This window comes from Triturus cristatus, chromosome 4_2, assembly GCF_964204655.1.
Source record: "Triturus cristatus chromosome 4_2, aTriCri1.1, whole genome shotgun sequence".
Classification (NCBI taxonomy): domain Eukaryota; kingdom Metazoa; phylum Chordata; class Amphibia; order Caudata; family Salamandridae; genus Triturus; species Triturus cristatus.
Genome location: NC_140586.1, coordinates 153,916,102 through 153,941,901, shown reverse-complemented (window position 1 = coordinate 153,941,901; position 25,800 = coordinate 153,916,102). Strand labels below are relative to the sequence as shown.

The following is a 25,800-nucleotide window of genomic DNA, read 5'->3' as shown; positions in this document are numbered from 1 at the left end:
GTGACGAAGAGGCACAGAAGAAGAATGCCCACCGATGTCGAGTGTTGCAGGGAAGCTGACGATGACTTTGAAACTGCAGCTGTGCGTACCAGGCGATGCTGTGGACAACCAGGAGCCGAATGTGAGCTGTCCCACATCGTAGGGCAAGAGTTGAGGGGTCGGTGTCCGTCAGAAGCACCAACAAGCCTTGGTAACTGCAACCAGTGTGGAAGTCGAAGAAGGTACAATGTCGGGACCAGCAAGGTCCTGGAGACTCACCAACAACAGGAGAGTTAGGGCAGCCCCCGAGCAACTTTGGGAGCCCAATGAATTCAAAGATGACCCGCAAGAGGACCCACAGGCCAGAGGCACTGGAATTGCAAGAGGACCTCGAGCAGCTCACAGATATGCAAGCCTAAGGTGCAAGTGATGCGGAGAGGACAAAGATCTTGGTCACAGGATATGCTTGAGGCTGGGGCTACTTGGAGCCCAAAGATCTTGGTGGAAACAAGCTAACAAGCCTTTGCAACTGCAAGTCAATGCAGTACACAAGGGTTAAGTTCCTGCGGCTCCAACAAAGGATACTGGCCTCAAACTTGGTGAGAGGACAGGGCAGGCCTCGACGGATGTGAAGCACCACCACCTGTGTTGTTGAGTTTTTCAGAGTCTGTGATAGCCCAGGATCAGCAGACCGGCCTGCTCAGTTGCGGTGCCTGCAGATGCAAGGAAGGGACTCCTTCACCTTAAGGGAAATTCCTTCAGGTGTCTTGGAGGCCCACACGCCTTGGAAGGTTCCTGTATGGTGCACAGGCATGGGCATTGCAGCAAACAAGTAGGGCAACAAAGTCAAGAGCAGTAGGAGTCCTCCCAGTTGCAGTCTTGATGCCCAGAGGGAAGTCCAGCAAAGTCCAGAGTGCCCAGACGGTTGAAGAAGGAGGGGTGTCTGAAATTAATCTTGTCCCATGATCATTCTAGAGACCCACCCACAGGTAAGCCCTTAAATACCCTAAGGAAAGGGTTGGGACGATTCAGGGGTCCCTCCCTAAGGAGGGGCTGGACAAGGGGATGGATACTTCACTGTCCTTTGTCCAGTTTTGCACTAGAGCGGGAGCCAACGGCTCCCTGAACTGGTTTGGACAGGTCTATGCATGAAGGGCACCATGTGTGCTCTGCACACAGACTATGTGGCACTGAAAAGCGCCCACACCTGCCCCAATACACTAAACCCTGACTGGTAGGTGGTCACACTTCCCTGTGACAAGATACCTATTGTTCTGCTTTCCCCTACCGAGCTTGGCTCAGCAGTAGGAGGGCAGAAACGTGTCTCTGGCCGGCAGCAGCCCTAGCTTTTTGTCCGGGTCTGGAAGACTGGTACCAGGAGCAGCAAGGGCCTCCCAAAGGAGCTTTATGGTGTATGGAATCATACCTCCCACACCGTTTATGGTGTGGGAGGTATGATTCCAACATGTTGAAACCAAACATGATAGGATTTGGTACAGCCACCTTTGAGATGGGCATCATGTAATGACGCGTGGCCCTCTATATGTTATATGGCTGTCTGACTTACAACCCAGGAGAATGGACTCCGTAGGTTGTAGGGATGCCCTTCTCATGCAGGGGTACCCTCACACTTAGAACCTTGCACCCTGCCTTCAAGATTAAAAGGCCTGCTGTAGAGGTGACTTATAGGTTTTAAGTGCATTGACCCTAGATATAGGTAAACCTATATCTTTCGTAAGTGGTGCTAGCACCAGCTTACACAGGCTGCAATGGCAGGCCTATAGTTACAAATTGAGTGGTCTCCCATGGGTGGCATAATACATGCTTCAGCCCTTGGGGGACCCCTGGTGTACCTATGCCCCGGGTATCTCAGTACCATATACTAGGGACTGCTAAGTGTACACCAGTGTCCAATCTGGGATGTACCTAAGAACTTACCATAACAATTTAGGGGAGGAAGCACAGGGACTGGGGCCCTGATTAGCAGGATCCCAGTCAGACTAGTCAGGAACAGCATTACATCAAGCACAAAGTAGGGGTAACCATAAAAGCAGATTCATTCTATCCTACAAGGGCTGATTGCAGATCCTTGCTGGTAAGAAATGATCTCAATCCAACCTTCGTCTGCTCCTTCATCCTGATCGACAGACCGCCTCCCAATGATGGAGAATGTAAGGAAGCCTCACAATGCACAGGAACAAGACTCACTAAATCTCTTCAAAGTAGACATTTTAGGGGCCCTAATCATTTGGTATCACATGAAGGAGTAAACTAAACTGAAGTCGTCTTGTCCAACGGTCTTTATCCTCTGACAGTTCTTACCTGGTCACACATTAGATCATGTCCCCTCACCATGACGTACCTTGGTTACTGACCACTTACCGGTCATCTGGAGTGTTCACCATGTCATTACAAGATCAACATACAGCTCCATACAAACAACCCAAAAACAACACCAACACTCAACAACTCCACATACAAAATAATGAAAACATTGGACTTCCCAACACGTAACTCCCAAAGAACTCCAGGCAATATGAAACCACAGGATATATTTGCCTTCTACCACTTCATTTCCACTGGTCTGGACAACCAGACACTGATAAAGACCCCATCTCGTGTTAACCTGCAGATAAAGACCACATGGATCTATAAGATCAAAAAGGAAAATAGGCCTTAGCATCCTGCAATGGAAGTGGAGGAAATCAAGGGATGGAAAAGGCAAAATCATACTGCAAAGCCTACAAAGCAGCCATTAGACCACCAGAGGTGCAAAAAGCCATTACAACTCCATATGCATAGTTGTTGGAGACTGCCAATCAAAAGAACTTGACAAGATTTGAGCAGAATTCCACAATCCAGAGTGCCAAAACTCAAAGGCTCTACAATCTGGCTCATCCATGTGAGCCTCCCATGTCACACAGATATTTCTTGAACTTGGGCTTAACTGAGGCCCCTTGAAGAATTGGGGGCTGTAGGGGCTTGTGTTCCACCCCTGGACAGAACTTGAATATGCGGAAAAGATACATGTGATGTATATAAAAAATAAAAAACTGAAAAGTTTCTTTTATCATTTGTTTGTAATTATGTCAATTTGTTGTTTTTGTGAAATAGGCCCTTTTACCTTGTTGTAAGTGAGAATTATTATATGGGCATGACATCACTTCTTGGCAGGGCTTTGAGTGGGCCGGGTCTCACCGGTGCTTTTGAAAGGAGGGGCCCTGGCACAGGCGCTCCGTTTTTTTCCGGACTGCAGTGACAGCAGGCACATCGATGTGCGCATGCTCACACTGCTCACTTCTCACTGGTGGAGAAGTTACGGCATGACGGGCATGACGTCATGCCAGGTGAGTGTAGTAGGGGGAAGGGGAATCCTTTACAGACAGTAATTTTTTATCTGGATTTCGCTTTCTCTTTTTGAAACTCAGGAGCAGCAACATTGTCGAGGTGTCACCAGGGCTTTAAGTGGAAGCTTTTTAATATTATATACAAGCCATAGTTGCTTCTTATTTATCTTATGCAACTAACAACCATTGACAAAGCCAATAGTCCTGACTTGTTCTAGGTATGATGTTACTTGTATCATATATCTGGATGCAATAACAGAAACAGCAAAATACAAGTAGGGCGGCACACTAGGCATTTGTGTTTTCAAGCCACGCCCTTAATTACATTGGCCACGCCCCAGTTTTTTCATCCCACATAAAGCCCTTCTTCTTGGAACCTTACGTCCTCCGGCGTAATTGTGATTTACATATAATAATTCCCCCTCCTCCACACACACATTATTTTCCTTAGGCCTTCCGCCTTGGAGACGGGTGGGGGCGGGCAGACAGGGGGAGCTCCGGGGATGTCTCCTTCCTGCAGCACGCTACAATTAGAACGACAGGCCGAGCTTGAAAGGAACAGTCAAGGCTTGGAAGAGGGAAGGATCGATACAAACAAGACATTTTGGCAGGAACCGGACCACCCGTCGATCCTGTGCAATCGACTTTCTAAAGAAAAACCCCACAAGAAAGCGAAATATAGCCGCCTTGTTGTGTGTGTGAAGTGCTCTCCGTGTCGCCCGGGGCTCCAGAGCGCTTCACAAACAGCACCCCAGTATAGGGGACCCCAAAGATGTCACTGGGTACATGTTCCGAAAAATGACGGGCAAGGGGAGGGACACAGAGAAGTGTCGTCGAGGCGTCGCCTCTAGCCTCCCCACTACCCACCGCATGGCAGGAAGGTTCCAGAAAGAAAGTTCTTTAGGTTTATATACTTGCTGCAGAGACGTGTGTGCGTCCTGATGGCCATGGGTTATAATCAGTGCTTGAAATGGAAAAATAGAAGTGTGCTCTCCAATTAAAAGTATCACGTCCCTCTTGAGAAGTACATGCACCCTCCCTCCATCTCCAGATAATTAAGTACCGGTACTCAGTTCCGGACAGTACCGGTACATTTAAAGCACTGGTTATAATTCCAGAAAGAGACCATAGTGGGTTAACTTGCCTGCTGCAGGGGACACTATACCAACAGGTAGTCGCAACTTCCAAGCCAAACGAGACTGCACAGTGGATCAATGCACCTACTGCAGAGACCTCCGTGATTCCGCAAGATCAATCCCAGAACTACTCAACCTTTTGTTCCTTCAAGGTCGATACATTGGTGCCCTGATTGAGTTGAATCGTAGGTAATCTGTCTGAGAGCCCAAAGCCAGGGCTATGATGCCATATTGATGGAAGAAAGTCTGCAGGACTTTCAGCCACTAGTGTATTCTTTTACCCAATGAGCCTTCTCTATGTTGGGACTTGTAGGAGACACTAAGGATCGCGAAGCCTAAACTACAAGCCCACAGTGGCGTAGGAAGGTGTGTGTGGCGGGTGTGGGCAGCCCCGGGTGTCATCACTGAGGGAGGTGACAAAATGGCAAAAATATGTGTTTTAAACACATCTTTTTGCCATTTTGTCAAGCCGGGGGTGCCAAGAAATGTTCCGCACCGGGCACCACCTGACATTGCTACGGCACTGCAAGCCCAGAATCCATTTTGTTGATTATAAAACAGGGCCGCCTGGGACTGAGCCTCATGAAATGGGGCCTGTTGGCAGCCTTGTACATACAGTAAGCAATGGTAATACGGATATGTGGCAGATTTCAGGGCCTCAGCTGGATGGGACCCCCGGGCACAGCTCCCCCCCACCTCTGATAGTGGGTTCAGCTGTGTAATGGCCCCGCCTGAGCAGTCGAAGCCTTTCAGTCTGGTTTTAGCTGTAATTTGCATTTTGATGCGCTTGGATTGGAGCACAGCGCGGGACATTGTTGGCTATAATGGAACAACCTTTGCAGAGAAAATGAAGACATTCATTTGATTCAGGCCTGCTGTGCACACTCACAAATGTGTGTATTTACCTTTTACAAATGTCAGAACGGCGTCTCTTTGCCCACCCTTCACCTTTGTAGCAATCTGTTCTTTTTCTCAGCCTTGCCTCCTCCTCTCAGCTATTTCTAGAACCCCTGCTGGTAAAGAGTCTCTCCTGCATGTCTCGCCAAATGCCCTCCACCACCACAAACCTCTCCCTCTCTACACTCCCATAATCAAGCTCTCAGTCTCAGAATCACGTTTCTGCCTTCACAACCTTCCACCTCTCCCCTTCCTGAGCTCACTCAGCAGTAGCGGCTCGCATAGGGAAGAGCGGTGAGGCAGGGCGGGGTAGTGGAAGTCGACAGACGACCGATAAATTAATATTAAATAAATAAAACCACTTACCTTGCGCTCGACGATGCGGCGAGCGCAAGTTAAGTGGTTTTATTTATTTAATATTACTTAACCTGTCGTCTGTCGACTTCTACCACCCCCACCCTTCCCTGCCCCGTCTTATCACTCTTAACTGTGCGATCCGCTACTGTCACTCAGACAGAACCCCCTCCCCATGTTTCATTCTATTTTGTTTTGCAGTCTTCGATTCTTGATCGTGACAGATGTTGTGTTTAACATAGGTTTGCACCAGCACTTTTGAAAATCCACTACCTCCTACAATAACCTGAACCAGATTCAAATCTTGCTCTTCCTCTTTAGCACTTTTGATGAGTTAGTCAGAGGCAAAGAGTCAGCCATCATATCCATTTGGGATGGCCTAAGAGTCACAGTGGACAAGAACGGAGTGGACGCCCCATTACTTCTGTATTTATCAGCTTCATTTGCCACTGCCCACTCCTACACCCTACTACAAAGACTCCATCAATATGTGAAAGTGCTCTACAATGGATTGCTTCTTACCTTTGAGACAAACAAAGTGTGGCCTACTTACCACCTTTCAGGTGAGCTTCTCACACTCAACGCTGTGACTGACATACCTCAGGGGTCCATCATATCTCGTCTGTTATTCAACATCTACTGACCCCCATCAACGGACCTGATTACATCATTCAACCTCAGCTGTTACAACTATTCAGATGACACACACATCATTCTAAAAAAGTATGGCCTGGAAGACCTCTACAGCTCAAAACCTGATGACTGCCTTCACGATGAAACACATTAGTATGAGCAACATCTGAAGCTCAAAACACTTAGACAGACGTCTTGACCTGTGGGCGAAGACACAAATACCAACCTACCTCCATATGGCCCAACGAATTTGGGGCCCTGCAAACATCAAAAGAAGACAGTAATGCAGGGTAACCATGGATTCAGACCTAGCCTCCATGCCACATGTCAACAATATCACCAAGACCACCTTCTACACAATGAAAACACTGAGTCGCAACTTCCCATACCCCGGATACCAACAAAAATTGCAAGATATCCACACACTTGTCTTCCCCAAGCATGATTATGAGAACAGCCTATACCTTGGCGCACCCAGGTTCATATTACCCAAAATACAATTTCTCTGCTTGCACCCAAGAGAACACATAACACCTGTCACACAATGACAAATTGGCTACATAGAAGGGCAACATTCAAGGCTCTCTGCATTGTCTACAGAGCCTCTCATGGATAGGAACTGCTATACCTACAAGTTAAATTCAAGTAATGCAAAACAAACAGGACACCGGGCATCATGGATCATCATACCACCTCAAAATCAGAAACCAAAAGGAGGGGCTACTTTCTCAGTACAAGCCACCAAGTTCTGTAACTCACTACCAGGATAAATTTGAAACCTTCATAAAAATGTGAAACCTTCATGGGCATATATACTTTAGAAGACAGTTGAAAACATGGGTATAGCCAAGATAACTACATCATCCCACAACCGTGACATAGAACCCAGAAAGCTAGTCATATCTTCAAGTGTAATCTATGGTTTCAGCAACAAAGCCTGAAGCACAGGCAAGATATATACACAACTGTGAAATTATTCTTCAGATGTCGAAGTTCATTGTTAACAAAAGTGTAACCTTTATTGGTCCTTCGCCCACTGCCTACACGTGTTTCGTCGTTTGAGCGTCTTGCCCCAGGACTTCATCAGGGCTAAAACAAAACAAAGCCTCTGTTTTACATAGACCGACATACGTCCTCAGCGTGAAAACAATCACTCTCTGACATAATATATGTTCTTTTCACGACAAACTCAAATTGACTGTTTGGTTCCAACATCGGAGAACACCCGTTGTTTGAAAGAAAACCGAATAAATAAAAATATAACAGTGTTCCATATACAGTATAGGTCTCAGATGTGTCTCAACCACCATCAATAGTAATTCACATAAGATATATCTGCTACAGACCTTGCCAATGACCCCGTACAGTACCAGCCAAAAAACCAGCCATGATCAACTGAGCAGACATGGAATAACTGAATTGATCTGTCACACACTACTGGCCAGTTCGAGACTCTGATCTAGTCGAACACTGCAGGGCCCAACCAGCTACACATTATGACAGTTTCTTTAGGTCTTACAATGCAATTCAGATATGGGATAATAGTCACAAATTCTATTCCAGTGGATCTCCCCACTACTTCTCTATCCAACTGTGCCCGCTCAGTACCAACAACTTTAAATAAAATATCAGGCTGTACAACTCAGTGCTGTAACTATCTAAGCAGAATAAGATCATACAAAATACCATTAAAGAACTTACAGAGCTGCGTAAAGCTGTCAGCTTCCGAAAACCATACACTGTATGTCTGTCTCTCACACCTCAGCATTCAGACCACTGCTAAGTGTTGCGTCCCATAACACAATAGCCGCACCTTGGTGGTCATCACGCATGACAAGGAAAGACCTCTTACATAAGATCACAAAACAAAGACGACACACTCCCAACCACACACCATACACAGTATAGTATACTGCCCATGTAGACAGGTGCTTTCGCGCCACACATTAGTGAAGTAAGTGCAAAATAAATGATGCAGTACAATACAATATAAGAGTAAGTCACACCTGCTCATTGTGACAAGGTCCCTCTGTCTGCCTGAGCCCCTCCTACAACACAATGATTTTCCAGCACACCCCGGGTACTGAGGAAATATCACTCGTGGCATGGGACCCGTGCCCCAAAAGATCTCTGTCCCTTTTGTATTAAAACATTTTTCCCACCTCTTATTCATCCACTGGTTTGTAATCTTTCATTTCTCAAAGGCAGCTGCTGCCAGTTACTAGTAAGACCCAAATATCTTATGTATGTGAACGTGTATATATATTATTGGGATTCAGTGGATCACTGGAGAGTTTGCTATTCGGTCTCTGCCACCGACTGCTGACGTTGCCCACTGCACCAGCTGATAGTGCAACTCCTATTGGCCTATGAATTTCCCTGTATAAGTAAGTATGTTATAGTGGAAGCTACCCCTCGTCCACTTACTACTACATATGAGCTTCTACCACTACTAAAACTAGATCAACCAGGTAAATATTAAATGTAATTTGTAATTCACCCTACATCAACAGTACATCTACAATAATCATAACCCGTTAATAAAGATAAATCGATTAAACTAAATGATATTCAAATAAACTATTCAATTAACCTTAATGTTACCCTGATGACTAACCTAACCCTAAATCAAATAAAATGTAATTACTACTAATGGCCTAAAAATTATGTTAACCCTGACCTTATCCTTATATTATTATTTAAATACATTCAATAGAAATTAACCTAAGCTTGATGCCAATCGAAACCCAGCCATTCGATTAATTTCAATTAAATTACATAAAATTAAATAATGTAATCATCAAGCTAGCCTTCAGCTTAAATTATTTTATATTTTCATTAAATTAAATGAAAATAAATTTTAATGTAGCCAAACAATTAATTTACTTTGAACAACATTAATTTAAACATAGCTTCCTTACCCATATTAAATTACTTAGAAATTAATTAAATCCTATTGAATTTGTCATACTTAATGTAGTGGCATCCTCAGTGGGTGATATTTAGGATGTAATGGCAACTCATGGATGTCATGTATCTTAGGCACTGTGGGCGTAGCGCACTTGTATCAGTCCCCATATCAGCCCCACTGCTGTGTATTGTGCCATATTGATCCCAAGTAGATTTGTGCACAATAGACACATTGTAATTTCCATTTATTTCAACCGAGCATAATTCCCACATTTATGGAAAGATGGGGTCTGTGAAAGGCCTTGTGAGCCATTGGTGCACGGCCTATGAGCCATGGTAGCAGTCCCAGTCTACTCAAGTTGAGCCCCTTATCATAAGAGAAAAACTGCCTTTTTAGGAAAATCAAAAGCTTTCCCAATGATAAGGCCAGTGGATGTTAAATGTCAGAAGGGTTTGGGAAGAGTCAGTCCAGTGTTTCATGCTGCTAGGCATGTAAGTTAGTCTCGTCTCTAACACCTAGGACTTTGAGACACCTTCAGACAGCTTTTTTTCCCTCCTCGGTGAAATGTTTTTTCCCATGGAGAAACCATTTTCTCTACACAAACACCAATTTTGGTGGTTGGCTCTTCCCCGTGTCTCCCTGAAAAAGGATTTACTCTTTTTTTCAGAAGAAAATTTACAACCTTTTCTAGCGAAATTTGCCATTTCTTGGTGCATAATTTAGTCAACCCGGCCTAATAATTTGTTCATCCACTGGCACATAATTCATTGGACCTGGCCATACCAAACCATAAAAAATAAGTTTAATATTATTTCTGCTGAAGGATCCCCTTTCTGGAAGGGGAGGTGATCGAATGCAGTAATACCGCTCTCAATCAGCAGGGCAGCAACCCTGGGCGCTTTGATGCAGACAGTTGACCAGGCATTTACCCAAAGAGGTTAGTAACCTTCCTACTCATGGTAACCATTCACTGGTCATTTAGCTTCTTAGAGATTTATTTAGGGCAAACAGATCACAGCCAACTATCTCTCTACAAAACAAATGAAGAACAAAGATCCACAGTTTGGTACTCACAACTTTGAAGTCTTCAGGGGTGCATGATGTGCCCTGAAAGCGGCAATCAAGCAGCATGTCCCGGATGTCGTGGCCCGCCCGGCTGTAGAACTCAAACATGCTGAAGGGTTTGGGCTTGAAATTTCGGAAGTTGGCCTTCTCCTGAAGGACATTCAGAAGGTTCTCATCACCCATCTGGGTGTCGGGGATTTCATACCTGTGGAATAGAAGAAGGTCAGAGAGCTACCTGTCAGTCAATTAGAGTCCACATCAGACACCTACCCAATTGTCCTTGAGGAGGCCACTTGAGCCATCTACCCATCAGCCCTTGAGAAGTCTATGTTAGCCACCCAACTGGCATTCAAGAGGGAGCCCATCTCAGTTATCCATTCTTCATTCCTTGGGGAGATCACATCCACCCCTTACCCATCAGCAAAATATGAGCCTACTCTAGACACTCACCCATCAACCCTTGGGGAGTCTACATCAACCAGCCACCCATCAGCCAAATCAGCCAAGGGGGTGGCAACAATAGACGCCCACCCATAAGCTCTTGCAAATTCCAACATGTCAGCCACTAGGGAGTCCACATCAGTCAACCACCCATCAGGCCATGTAACCAGCCAACAAGAGCGGGTACATTGGATCATGACGGCGAGAGCAGACAAAGTTTATGCAGATGTAAGAATGTGCAGTACAATTAGCAGGGCAACGTCACGGCAAACACCAGGAGATGGTATAGAGCACTAGGAGATGGTATAAAATGCCAGGCAATGCTATACTATGATTGGTGAAGTTATACCATGTTTTTTAGTGTTTTGAAATGCCTTTAGACATGAATTGCTAGAGATCCTTTGCAAGGATAGGAAATGTTTTTAAATGCTGTGTGAAATGTTTAAATGTCAGGAGGTATTATAAAATTCTGTGGCATGTTGTAAAATTCCCGGGAATAAGGTGAACATGCTGGGAGGTCTTATAAAGTGCCAGGCATTGTTATAAAAAGACTGAGCGTGTTAAATGCCAGAGAGGGTATTAAAATAAATGGGTGCTATAAAACACTAGGGGGCAATATGAAATGGAAGAGATGTTATGCCAGGAAAGCAGATGTTTTTAAATCTTATGGAATGGTATGAAATGGCAGGGGATGTTACAGCATATAAGGGATATTGTGAAATAGCAGACAATGTGAAATGTCAGGCTATTGCATAATATTTTATCATGTGTTAGAGAATTCTGTGCCTTGATAAACACAATGCCAGCAGATGTTATTAAACGACCAGAAATGTTCTACAGTGCAGGAGGGAAGTAATAAATACCAGGTGTTAGACTTGGCAACCATTCTGTGTTTTCTCCCTAACCTTTTGCCTTCAGACCTCCTGGTTTTGCTAACTTCGTTTTTGCTGGTCTTAGGACTCTGCACACTTTACCACTGCTAACCAGTGCTAAATATGCTTGTGCTCTCCACTTGAAACATATATATTGACTTATACCCAATTGGCATATTTAATTTACTTGTAAGTCCCCAGTAAGGTGGCACTACCTATGCCCAGGGTCTGTGAATTAAATGCTACTAGTGGGCTGCAGCACTAATTGTGCCACCCACTTAATTAGCACTTAAACATCTCTCAGGCCTGCCAATGCAGCCCGTATGTGCAGTTTTTGAACTGCCAGTACGACCTGGCAAAAGCAACCTTTTACCAGGCTCAAACCTTCCTTTTTAATACATATAAACCACCCCTAGGGTAGGCCCTGGACAGCCCAGAGGGCAGGGTGCTATGTATTTAAAAAGTAGAATATGTACTTTTAAGTATTACGTGTCCTGGTAGTAAAAAACTCAAATACATTTTTCACTACTGCAAGGCCTACCTCTCCCACAGGACAATATTGGAATTACCATATTACATTTAATAATGTCCAAATGAGACCAGGTCACCAGTTCCTAATTGGGGTTTCTGGGAATGTAATGAAACATTCTAACTTATGGTGGAATCAGATTTTAAAGTACAATTTTGAAAATGGCTCTTTTAAAAACTTGCCATTTTCATGTCTTAGCCATTTGGTGCCTTCAGCCTGTCTCTGGGTCTCATGACTAGGCGTGGGTGAAGTTAGGCTTTGTGTATTCCTCCTAGACAACCATCCACAATGGGGAGCTTAGGTGTGACTGGATGGGCCATCACTGACAGGATGTGAGAGAGGAGCTGGACCCAACCCTACTTACACTTGAATAGCCTGTGTCCTATCTCCACACAAAGGACTGTGTACCTCCTATGGTTAGTCTGGAGTCAGGGCCAGGAATGCAGGGCAGCTGTGCACGTAAAAGGCATGCCTCTAGAACCTTCTCCCCACTTCAAAGGCACAACTGGGTATACATACTGGACCTCAGACACCACCATTCAGAATACATCTGGACTTGTGAATACTCTGCCAAGAAGGACTGTAGTGCTGCTGAAAGGACTGTCACTCTGCTCGACTGCGGCTCTGAAGGACTGCTGCCCTGCTGCCCTGATCTGCTGCCTGCTGCATTCTTCTCAGGGTGAGAAGGACTGGACCTGCATCTCTTGAACCCAGAACATAGAATGACTCCAAGGACTAGTTGACTGGCCTCCTGATCTGAAGCCTCAGGGACACAGCAGACTTCCAACAACCTTGCACCTGCACCTGGACTCTGCCATTTGTGAATCTACCCTGCCAAGTGGTGCCACCCAAGTCCTGGACCCTTGAAGTGGTCTTAAGGTACTCTACCAGCCTCTGTGGATCCAGTGGAACATATGCATCCCCTCTTCTGTGCGGCACAAACCCGAACAGAACAGGGATATCGCTTCTGCTTCATGGATTGGGCCCGTTGCAAACACCTGCATCACATAGTAGCCCATCGGAACCACCGATGCACGACCAATTCTCAGCGCAGGCCCTCACATCCCTCATTGACGCCAGCCTAGTTGACGAATGCTGGACTCAGCATTGCAGCCTCGCAGCTCTTAGGAACAGACGCATCACCTCGATTGCGTGCCACATCCTAGACACCAGACTTCACATCAAAAACCTTGGCAATGACACAGGCCCTAGTATTGCAGCCTTACCGCACCTCGTAACTGGGGCACTGCGTCAGCTGCTCAAAGCATCTTTGACTAGGATCCTTGCAGCGCTCCGCTAAACAGGATTTAAGGTACTTTGTTCAGCGGGTCTAGCTGGGCACATGTAGCTAGCCCGCTCTCAATTACCATCGGCCTGAACTTGTGACTTTGTCCTGATCTGGTGCTGCCAGACATCCATGGTTTGTGCTTTGTGCTTTTGGTGCGATTTTCTCACATATCTTTAAAACTGCATATCTCCGGTTCTTCTGATTGGATTTTTGAAATTGTGGTCTTGTTCTATTTAATTAAAGTACTATTTTTCGTACTTCATGTGGGATCCCTTTTGTGTGGTGTTTTTTCTTTATTACTGGGTGAAGTGTTGCACAAATACTCAGAGGCGCTAAGGCGGAGGAGTGTCGCCCCACTGCTCTGAAGGAAAAAACCAATGATCATAACTATCGTTATCATTGTATTTTTCCTTTGGCACTCAGTGGCTCGCAGGGTGGGCCAGCACGGGGGGGGAGGCTGGTTTGCACTCCCTAAGTGCGCATGACTGCTTAAGAGTTGACTTGTGTTTCACCCTGACAAGGATCGTGGTTGCTGCTTGACCAGTGCCAACACCCCAGTCAAACAACAACCCAATTTCTTACATTGGTGATCAGCTGTGAGGATTAAGACTTGCGTTTGTGCAGTGCCATACAGTGACTGTGTGTATGCTACCATCTCATATCTGACACCAATTTTAATTTTAATTATCAGTGATTGGCATTTTTGCTTTTTATACATTCTTTCTCTGACTGTTGTGTCTGAAACCAAACCTGTAAGAATGGAGTTTGAGCTGGCAAACATGGATGCCTACATTATGGCCTAGTTTGAGGAGTTCTACAAAGAGAAGGGCCTTCCAGTAGGGAGCACCACCAGGAAGTTGGAGCTCCAAAAGGCACTGAGGGCTTGGGTGGAAAGCCATCATTCATTGGTTGAAGCCACAGAAGGGGATAACGGTTTTGAAAGGCAAAAAGATGGCCTGCCTGAGGTACATTCTTCAGTTTAGGGGGATGACATGACCTCCGAGTTGGAACTCCCTGCCAGAGTAGAGAGCAATGTGTTTTCTAGAGGTCAGGAAGGTGGAGAGGAGTTTAGGCTGCAGATGGCCCAGTTGAAAATAGAGGAGGAGAAACTGGCCAGGGGGGCAGAGCACAAGAAATTGCCCAAGGAGGCGGAGCAAAAGAAACTGACCATGGAAGCAGAGGAAAGAAAAATGGCTCACGAGAAGAGCCTCAGAGAGCTGGACATAAGGGCTAGGCAATCAGAGTACAGCAATCTTGGAGGCAGCATATCTGCTGTGCCCTCAGGAGATAAGAGGGTCCATATCCCAAAAGGACTGGTGCCTGACTTTGTTGTTGGGGATGACATTGACAAGTAGTTCAAAGCTTATGAGATTGCTTTACAGATGCACAGGATCACTGGGGAAAACTGAGGAGGGGGGTAGTCTGTGATAGCACATCCCTAGTGAGGGGAGGGACACCCTAATGCCTCTAGAGAGGGGATAGGATGCGGTATCCCCCCCCATAAGCCAAGCGCTTGTAGGAAGCATGGCCTTACCCCGGGGAAGATTAGGCAAAAGCTTAGGGACAGCCAGAAGCTGCCCCAGCAGACCTGGGTGGATTGTGTGGACTCCTTTTGCAAGTCACTGGCTGGCTGGGTGAATGGCATGAAGTGAACGATTGTTTTGCAGATTTGCTCCAACATCTGATTGAAAGTAAGCTCACTGATCCCAGGGGACTTGCTAAGTAGGTGGACCACTGGGTGGACAGGGTTCCCACTAGAAGAAGGAGGGGGAGACAAAAATAAAACTAAGGAGTTCTCTAAATACCCCCAAAATAGTTCCAAGGGTCAGGATTCCAACCCCAACTGAGAAGAAGTGATTTACTGACAGTAAATCATCAGGGAAAGCACCCCTCAGGTGCTATGAGTACCAACAGGAATGGCACTTCCAATGGGATGCCAAGTGTCCCAAGTGGGCCCAGCCCCCAACTGGTGGGTAGTCAGTGGGGCTGCCGAGTGTAGTGATTGGGGAGCTGATTGTCCCAGTTAGTGGGGGTAGTGTAGAGATCACTCTAGTGTCCCTGGATGACAGAGAGATGGTGCAGAGAACTGACATGCCTAGTACAACCAGGAAATCCAGCCAGTGGGTCACCATCAATGGGCAGAGGTTGGAGGCTCAGAGAGACCCTGGAGCCAGTATGACAACCACCAGATGTCATCTGGCGATCTCAGAGCGGGTAGTAACTTATGTATTCCACCAAGTTGTTGCAGCTGACAACCGTGAGAGTCACCACCCAATGACTCTGGTTCCCTTTGAATGGTAGCGTCTCAGGTTCTTTGAGGATAGCTGGGGGTCTACTTGGCAATGACCTGGAGCACACTATTTGAAAGGAGTTGAAGCTCTGGTCGTACTTGGAGATGTTAGGGTTACCTGAGTGGGTGTGCATGACCACATGGTCCATGGCTGCCAGAGAGAGTAGTCAGGAGGACCAGGAGCCTGGCAGAATGGCCCAGGTGCCTGCCAAAATGAGGAGGGGCAAGGGACATGGGAAACTCGCTCCTGAAACTTCCACAGTCCAGGAGGAGGCTGAACCTGAGGGGGACGCCCCAGAGTCTACAGGGCAGGATGTTGCCGCCCTGGAGAACCGACCTGAGCTGGCCAACTTTTACTAGGAAGGGAGTTCCACCAGAGATGAGTTCTACAAGGTGAAGATCAAGTTCCTTAACTCTTGATGGCCTACGGTGGCAGGCCAAAGCCCAGGCAGCTGGTGACACCTCTGGTGATCTCCTGGGACAATGGTCTCCTGTATAGCGAGCTTAAGGTTCCTTAGCCTGGTGCAACACATGTGTTGGTGGTTCCCCAGGGCTAAAGGGCCTACCTACGTGAACTAGCTCACAGTGAACCCCTGGCAAGTCATCTGGGGCAGGCCAAGACCTTTGACAGGCTTGTCACCCACTTTTACTGGCCCCAGATAAGGAGGACCCAAGATGCTTTTTGCAGGTAATGTCCTACCTACCAGGCCATTGGAAATTCAGGAGGGAAGCGCAAGGCTCCCCTGAAACCTTTTCCTTGGTTAGCACCCACCTTTGAAAGGGTGTGCATCTACATTGTTGGGCCTCCTGACCCAAGACAGCCATGGACAACTGGTTCATCCTGGTCTTGGTGGACCTTGCCACTTGGTATCCAGAGACTATCCCTCTGAGGACAGTGACTTCACCACAATGCACTGTGCACTAATAGAGACATTTACCTATGTGGGGTTCCCCACAGAGGTGGTGTGAGACTGTGGTACAAACTTCACGTCAGCGTACATGGAGGCTCTGTGGAAGGAGTGTGGGGTAACCTACAAGTTCTTCACTCCGTACCACCCCCAAACCAATGGGCTTGTTGAGAGGTCCAATAAGTCCCTTAAAGGCATGATCATGGGCCTGCCAGAGACCTTGACGTGAAAGTGGGACATACTTTTGCCATGCCTTTTGTTTGCGTACCAGGAGAAACCCCAAAAGGGGATTGACTTCAGCCTCTTTGAGCTTCTGTATGGGCACCCGGTGTGAGGACCTCTCAGTCTGGTAAAGGGGGACAGGTATGCAGGAAGGTCCCTCAGGATGTGGTCAGCTACATGCTGGGACTTCGTACCCAGATTAAGCGTTCCTGGAAACAAGTCAAGACAAATCTGGAAGCAGGCCAAGGCAAATCTAGCAGCCATCCAGGAGGTCATGATTCATGAAACAGTGGTACGACCAGAAGGCCGCTCTGATCGAATTTAAGCCTGACCTAAAAGTGTGGTGTTGCAGCCTATGCAGCCCAGGGCCCTACAAGACCATTAGTCAGGGCCCCATGAGGTGAAAGAGCACAAGAGGAGGTCACCTACCTGATGGACCTCAAAACTCCCAGGAACCCTCTAAGGATTTTGCACGTCAATCACCTCAAACCTCACTTCGAGAGGTCTAAGTAAACCATGCTCCTGGTCATGGATGAAGGTGTGGAAGAGGAGAGGTAACCTCTCCCTGACCTCCTTTCTTCCAAGCTGCAGGATGGGTGAGTGGGGGTATCAGCCTCTCTAATACACTGACCGAGAACAACAGAGAGACTGCTGCCAGTTGTTCGGGCAGTTTACCTTTTTATTTTCTCTTACCCCAGGACCCACTACATGGTGTACCCATGCTATTGACATTGGGGACAGCACACCTTTGAAAAGTAAAATGTATAGGTTGTCTGATACGGTGAGACCCTGCATCAAGATGGAGTTCTCCAAGATGCTGGAGATAGGGGTTATTGAGCCCTCAAACAGCACTTGGTCAGCTCAGTGGTGTTGGTCCCCAAGGCTGTTCCTCCAGGTACCATCCCAGAATTTAGGTTCTATGTGGATCACTGGGGCTCAATGCAGTCACCAAGACTGATGCGCACCCCATCCCCAGAGCTGATGACCTCATAGATCAGCTGGGAGCTTCCAAGTTCCTCAGCACGTTTGACTTAACATCAGGGTACTGTCAGATTGCCTTGACTGAGGGGGCTAAAAAGAGGTCCACATTCTCTACCCCAGAAGGGCACTTCCACTTCTGGGTCAAGCCCTTTGAGTTGAAGAATGGCCCTGCCACCTTCTGGAGGGAGGTCAACCAGGTCCTGGCTGGGTTGGAGAACTTCAATGCCGCCTATCTTGACAACATTGTAGCCTTCAGCTCCAGCTGGAATGACTATTTGTGCCACCTCCGGGAAGTGCTTCAGGCTCTGCAGATGGTAGGCCTGACTATCAAGGCCACTAACTGCCAGATAGGGCAGGAATTGGTGGTCTCCTTGGGACACCAAGTGGGAAGAGGCAAGGTGCAGCCCCTCCGGGCCAAGTTTGAGACCATTCTGGCTTGGGAATCACCGGGATGCCGCGCATAGAGACAGAACAAGTCACTGACTTGTGAGAATCGAATTAGGTTCTTTTACCACTCTCTGGCACCCTGAGGAAGCCAGAAAACGGCACCAATAAGTTTCAGATACGAAAGATCTGACTACAAAAAACAAGAGTGGTAAGTTAACCACTTCATTAGGAGCCCCAATGAGCTCTTAAGAACTCCCGGTCCTGACGAAAGCCTTAAGAATATACAAGAAGGCTGAAACATGTTGACCTACTAGTGCGGTAGACTAGTAACTGGGTCTACAAACGCACCACTTTAATATTTTTCATTTCTCACATCACTGCTTTTTAAAATAAATTCTTGTTACAAAGTGATGTAGGGAATTTTAACTTCACTGCACCTGAGCACACACACGCCCTCTTTTTAATCTCTGGACACTACTGACAAATCAGTTGGTCTACCTCCAGGTGGAGGACAGCATGTATACTATCTAAAAACCCTGTGATGATGCTGTAACGGTACACCTAGGCAGAGAACCAAGATATACCGTCAATTGCCTGTGTACGTGTATGAGGGTTTTTATACGGTTCCAATACGACTAAGACCCTGATTTCACAGGACTAGTGATCCATTCGCCCCCCACCCCCTTGATTTCCTGAACAGGGGTGTGCCAGAACATTTTTGCCACCTTGAAGGAGGCCATGTACAGCACCCGTTCACAAGCCCCCTGACTTCTCCAAAGAGTTCATTGTACAGACAGATGCCTCAGAGCATGGCATGGGGTTGTGCTCTCACAGCTATACAACAGGTCCTGGATTAACCTGTAGCCTTTATAATTAGGAGGTTATTTCCTTTGGAACAGCCACCTAATTCTGAAGCAATGGCTACTAGACATAGGTGTCAATGGTACAGCTTTCCAACCACAATGCTCCCTTCTGGATGGAAGAAAACAGTCTGTTAGCTTAAGAGATTTCAGGTCAGAATATTTTTCCTGCCTTGTGGTGTCCCACAGGGTTTTTCTATAAGCCCCACCTTGTTTAACATTTATGTGCCTCCTCTGATGAGCCTGATTAGATCTTTTGGCTTTTTCACAATATCGTATGCGGATGACTCCCAGAGTGCTGTAGTTCATTGGTTGGGGATACATTGCCTGAAATTGAATGCAGCAAAGACCGAAGTCCTTTTCTTCGGATCGGATCTCTCTTTTTGGAACCAATCCTGGTGGCCTGAGGACTTGGGTGTTGTACCTAGCCCAGTGGCTAAATCAAAATATCTTGGAACGATATTTGACACCAAGTTGTCTTTTAGAGATCATGTCAATCATCTTACATAATCCTGTTTCTACACACTTAAAATTCTGCTGAAAATTATTCCTTTTCTACCTGTGGAGCTACAAAAAACGGTAGCCTCCTCCTTGGTCCTATCAATACTGGACTATTTTAATGCCCTTTTGGTAGGTGCCCAGCAAGGCACTATAAATACACTTCAGAGAATACAAAATGCAGCTGTTGGAGTTTTGACAAACATCAAAAAATCTGAGTCAGTGTCTAAAACCAGAAATGAGCTTCACTGGCTGCCAATAAAAAAAAAATAGCTTTTTAAGCTCTGTGTATAGCGTATAAAGCTGCGCACTTTCATAGTCCCAAACTTCTCAGAAAAAACTGACCTGGTATACTCCAAACAGAATATTGCGGTCCATAAATTCCATGACCGCTTTAATAAAGTTAATTGACGAGGGAGAAGTTTTGCGTTCTCGACAACTTGGCTTTGGAACACCATGCCCATCTCTTTGAGAAATTCTTGTAATTTCCTGGCTTTTAGAAAGCGTCTTAAAACCTGGCTTTTCAATCTCCCGTTCTAATCTTGTTCTTATCTTTACCTTTCCTGCAAGCAGTGACAAGACGCCTTTGGGCATACACCGCGCTTTATAAATCAAGAATCAAATCAAATCAAAATCAGAGGTGGAGTGCAATAGAGAGGGAAGCCTTTACAGTGGTCTAGGCACTGAAGCAGTTGAGACTATACCTATTTGGTGCTTACTTTGGACTTCAGACAGACCACAGACCCCTCAGATGATTAATGCGAATGAGGGATGAGAATCTTAAACTGTTGAGGTGGTCCATCTCCCTACAGGGAATGGACTTTACGGTGAAACACCGTCCTGGAACAGACCACGCAAATGCTGATCGTCTTTCCAGGTTCTTCCACCTTAGTAAAGAAAACTCCAAAAGGGTTGGATAGTTCTCCCCACTTTCAGCTGGAGGGACAGGTGTTAGACCCGGCATCCTTGGCATGGTTTCTCCCTAACCTTTTGCCTTCAGACCTCCTGTTTTTGCTGACTTCGTTTTTGCTGGCCTTAGGACTCTGCACACTTTACCACTGCTTACCAGTGTTAAAGTGCTTGTGCTCTCCCCTTAAAACAAGTATATTGGCTTATACTCAATTGGCATATTCAATGTACTTGGGAGAGGTGTGGCGCAGCGGCCACAGCGGCTGACTCTGGAGTGCGGGGTCACGGTTGGATCCCAGGTGCCGGCGGCAGCTCAGCTCAGTATCATGTGACTCTGGGCAATAGCTCACTTAATCTCCCTGGCGGCCCTCTGCGTCTTGAAACCTTAAGGGGTGATATGTTTGCACCTTACAAATAGGAATTATTATTATTATTATTATTATTGTAAGTCCCTAGTAAGGTGGTAGCACTTGTGCCCAGGGCCTGTAAATTAAATGCTACTAGTGGGCCTGCAGCACTGATTTTGCCACCCAATTAAGGAGCATGTTAAACATGCCATTGCAGCCTGTGTGTGCAGTTTTTGAACTGCCATTTTGACCTGGCAAAATAAACCTTTTCCAAGCCCATAACTTTCTTTTTTTACTATATAAGTCATCCCTAGGGTAGGCCTTGGACAACCCAAAGGGTAGGGTACTATGCATTTAAAAAGTAGGACACGTACTTTTAAGTTTTACATGTCCTGGTAGTGAAAAACTCTTACATTTATTTTTCACTACCTCTTCCACAGGATAACATTTGAGTTACCTTATTGCATTTTATAAGTGTAACTTCCAAATGGGAACAGGTAACCGTGTTTGGTGTTTCTGGAATTGTAATGAAAAATCCTAACTTATGACAAAGTTGGATTTTAAATTGCAATATTGAAAATGCCACTTTTAGAAACTTACTGTAAACACAGAATATCTAGCTGACTGTTTGTAATGCTGTCAATTATTTAAACAGACTAAGACCAAATTCTATGAATGTCTTGGTCAATATCAAAACAGACTAAAAAGGAAAATCAAAAACATTTTCAAACAACAAAGAACAATTAAAAGCAAGTGTTAGCCAGTCAGAATCCACAAGGTAACCCACATTTCATTTCATCAAAATGTTAGTGCAACATGCTGGGGTTACTAACCAATGTGTACAAAGCATTAAGGACAACAAAGGGTTTGTACATTTGAGACACAATATTTCCCTTTGTTGCGAATCTTATTCATGAGAAAAACTATTCCCCCGGTGGTAAAGCGTGCCAACGCGTTTCAAATCCCACTTCATTTAAAGGGATTCTCTTCAGGACTAAGACTAGAAAGGCTCTAAAAAAATCAATAAAAAGAAAGACAAATTAGTGTCTTAGAACTGCCCCTCTTGTCTGACTATTTCGTTAAGCTCTTTGAAAAGGGGGTCAGTACCTGTTAGCTGGATTTACTAGTGGATACGCTGTAGATTTATTAGACTTGAGTCGCTCGTGTTACTGACCATTGGTGGCCTAAAACATGAACAGATGTACAGAGTTAAAAACAAATCTTTTCTGAAGGAACTGTTCAACACAGCATGAGGAGGCTGTTTCACTTACTTATTGGATCATTGTGGTTGAACAACAAGCTATATATTTCCAGGACTATTAGAACGAGACAGTTGTTCGTGTCACATGCAGGGCAAATGACGCGTGTACGTATTCCTGAAACAACAAATGTGTGATGTTATTATTTAAAAGTTTGTGGTTTTGGAATTATTTAACTGTGATTGTCACTTTGAGGCAGTGCTGTGAATGTTCTGACTTACTTATAAGTACTTTAGTGCAGCCATTTGTGTAAACCAAGCAGCTTCTACGTGTAGCGCAGAGTTCTGTATGCTCTGCGATGCTCGTCCTTTAATGAAGAGGCATGGAATGTTCAAAATTGAAAGCGCGTGTCAATTTCCCTAAAAAAGAGAACCGCGTGTGGTTATTTCAGGGTTCGTGCTCAAGGCTTTGTAAGCTTTTCACAAAGCAACATTGTTGCAGGAGTTCGGACTTACTTTCAGAAGAGGTTCATGCTAGGCCTGGGTGAAAATTTCGTTCCGTTCGCGGAAATTGCGATAATTTGACATTTTTGCGTTCCGCGGAGAGCGCGAAAATGTCAAAATTTCCGGTTTCCGCAGCTTGGCGATAATTTGTTTCTTGCTCGCGCTGTAAAATAATACATTCTCGCGCATGCGCGATCGCCTTACCTGAATCCCTGCGTTCGCCGACAAGTTTTCTTGATCCGGTCGCGTTCTCCATGAGATGTTGTATTGTTTTTAGGCATTTGCGCTGTCTCGAGACAGTTCGCGCCCGCAGTGACGTCATGCGTCGCGCGATCACGTCTTTCTTCTCGCGATCATGCACCGCGAGACAACTCAAAACAAGATGGCCGCGCCCGCAAGCAACCACATGGGTAAGTTGGCGACCCGCAACCATGCAGAAAATCTCGCGAACATGCGGGAAAAAAACTTCTGCATTTTCGCGATATTTCTGCTTGTTTGCGATAATTGTAAACATTTTCGCGATAATTTGCGAAAGTTCATTTCGCAAATTCCGCCCACCCCTAGTTCATGCTGCCGTTAGTTACATCAATGTAGCTTGGGTGTGCAGCGCGGAGTTCTATCCTTCGTGCCTGGATGTCAGATGGCTAAATCTCCGGCATGGGGTTTCCGGTTTGCCAGAACGAGGCTCATTAATCTCGAGCATTGTTCTAATGGATACTGTGATTGGTAGTACATCCTTGTAGTACGAATTGTTCAGCATTGTCCCGAATTTGAGCGAAGGTGATGAATGCTCCGATGGTCAGTCACTTTACACTGGCCAAAGCATAGTGAAAAAGATATAAGATGGACAGTACTAAACGACGTTAAACAGATGCCCAGAGGTGGAGATATGTAAGCAACATTATTACAAAAGGAAGCCTACCTAATACTAAAGTTTAACAGCACCATATCAGGCCTAAATGAAATGTCTGAAATATCGAGAACGTGAAACCCAAAAAATCACCAAGAAACACAACATAACCAATCCCATTGAAAAAGAAGATAGGACACGTTCAACAGGCTGTACTACCAATCCCAGAATCCATTAGAACAATGCTCGAGACTAATGAGCCTCGTTCTGTCACGGATAGAACTCCGCGCTGCACGCCCAAGCTGCATTGATGTAGCTAACGGCTGCACGCGGTTGTCTTTTTTAGGGAAATTGATACGCGCTTTCAATTTTGATCGTTCCATGCCTCTTCATTGAAGGACTAGCATCGTAGAGCAGACAGAACTCTGCACTACACGTAGAAGCTGATTGGTTTACACGAATGGCTTCACAAAAGTACTTATAGGTAAGACTGAACTTTCGCAGCACTGCCTCAAAGTGAAAATCTCAATTAAATAATTCCAAAGCCACAAACTTTTAAATAATACCATCACGTGTTTGTCATTTCAGGAATACGTACACGCGTCATTTGCCCTGCTTGTGACACAAACAACTGTTTTGTTCTATTAGTCCTGGAAATATACAGCTTGTTGTTCAATCAAAATGATCCAATAAGTAATTCAAACAGCCTTCTCCTGCTGTGTTGAACAGCTCCTCCGAAAAGATTTGTTTTTAACTCTGTACATCTGTTCATATTTTAAGCCACCAATGGTCAGCAACACGATCAACTCAAGTCTAATAAATATACGGAGTATCCGCTAGTAAATCCAGCTAACAGGTACTAACCCCCTTTTCAAAGAGCTCAACGAAATAGTCAGACAAGAGGGACAGTTCTAAGACATGAATTTTTCTTTCTTTTTATTGATTTTTTTAGAGCCTTTCGAGTCTTAGCCCTGAAGAGAATCCCTTCAAATGAAGTGGAATTTGAAACACGTTGGCACGCTTTACCACAGAGGAATTAGTTTTTCTCATAAATAAGATTTGCAACGAAGGGAAATATTGTGTCTCATATGTACAAACCCTTTCTTGTCCTTAATGCTTTGTCCCCATTGATTGGTAACCCCAGCATGTTGCACTAATATTGTGATGAAATGAATGTGGGTTACCTTGTTGATTCTGACTGGCTAACACTTTCATTTAATTGTTCTTTGTTGTTTGAAAATGTTTTTGATTTTCCTTGTTAGTCTGTTTTGATGTTATATAATTTTGATGTGTAGTCCAAATCTGTTACGCAAACTCGAAAAATTAGCCTTTATGAAATGCATCTAACATAATTAAATGAGGTAGACCAAGACATTCATATAATTTGGTCTTAGTCTGTTTAAATAATTGACAGAATTACAAACAGTCAGCTAGATATTGTGTGTTTATAGTATTTATCGGCCCAATCGAGCTGAGGGTAATAGGCTCAACTCCTCTTTATCCAACTTTTAGAAACTTTGCATTTCCTGCCTTAACCATTTGGTGTTTACAGTCTGTCTCGGTCACATGACTGAGTGTGGATGACAGTTGGGCTTTGTGTATTCCTCCTAGACAGCCACACACAATGGGGAGCGTAGGTGTGACTGGATGAACCATCACTGGCAGGATGGGAGGGAGGTGTTGGCCCTAGCCCCTCTTAGACTTGAATAGGCTGTGTCCTGTCTCGACAGAAAGGGCTGCATACTCCCTGTTGTTAGTCTGAAGCCAGGGCCAGGAAGGCAGGACACCTATGCACTTCAAACGCATGCCTCTAGAAGCTTCTCCCCACTGCAAAACACAATTGGGTATAAATACTGGACCTCAGACCCCACCACTTCAGTACACTTCTGGACCTATGGATACTCTGCCAGGAGAAAGGACTACTGTGCTGCTGAAAGGACTGCCATTCTGGTAGACCACTGCACAGAAGGACTGCTGTACTGACCTTCTGCCTTCTGCCCTCTTCTCTGGGTAAGGCGGACTGAACCGGATTCTCTTGCACCCAGAACCCAGAGTGACTCCAAGGGCTAGTTGGCTGGCCTCCTGATTTGAAGCCTCCGGGACACAACAGGCTCTCAACAACTTTGCGCCTGCACAGAGACTCTGCCATCTGTGAGTCTACCCTGCCAAATGGTGCTGCCCCAGTCCTGGACCCTTGGAAGCCAACTTAAGGTGCTCTTCTAGCCTCTGTGGATTGAGCGGAACCGACAAATCTCCTCTCGCATCGCAAGCCCCAAGTCGTGATTCTCAGTGATGATGCAGGTCCTCGCATCGAAACCTTGCCACACCTCAGAACAGACGCATCACTTCGGCTGCAGGACGTATCTTTGACGCAGACCTTTGCAGAGCTGCACA

General features: G+C 45.6%; 1 protein-coding gene across 2 annotated transcripts in view; it reads right to left on the bottom strand.

The window, feature by feature from the left end:
- ASIC1 (acid sensing ion channel subunit 1) overlaps positions 1–25,800 on the bottom strand; it is a 590,058-nt gene that overhangs the window by 357,972 nt on the left and 206,286 nt on the right. For both annotated transcript variants that reach the window (XM_085600875.1, XM_085600877.1), the window contains exon 3: positions 10,332–10,527. In XM_085600875.1, the coding sequence (XP_085457001.1) occupies positions 10,332–10,527 (196 nt within the window). The remainder of the gene's footprint in view (positions 1–10,331; positions 10,528–25,800) is intronic.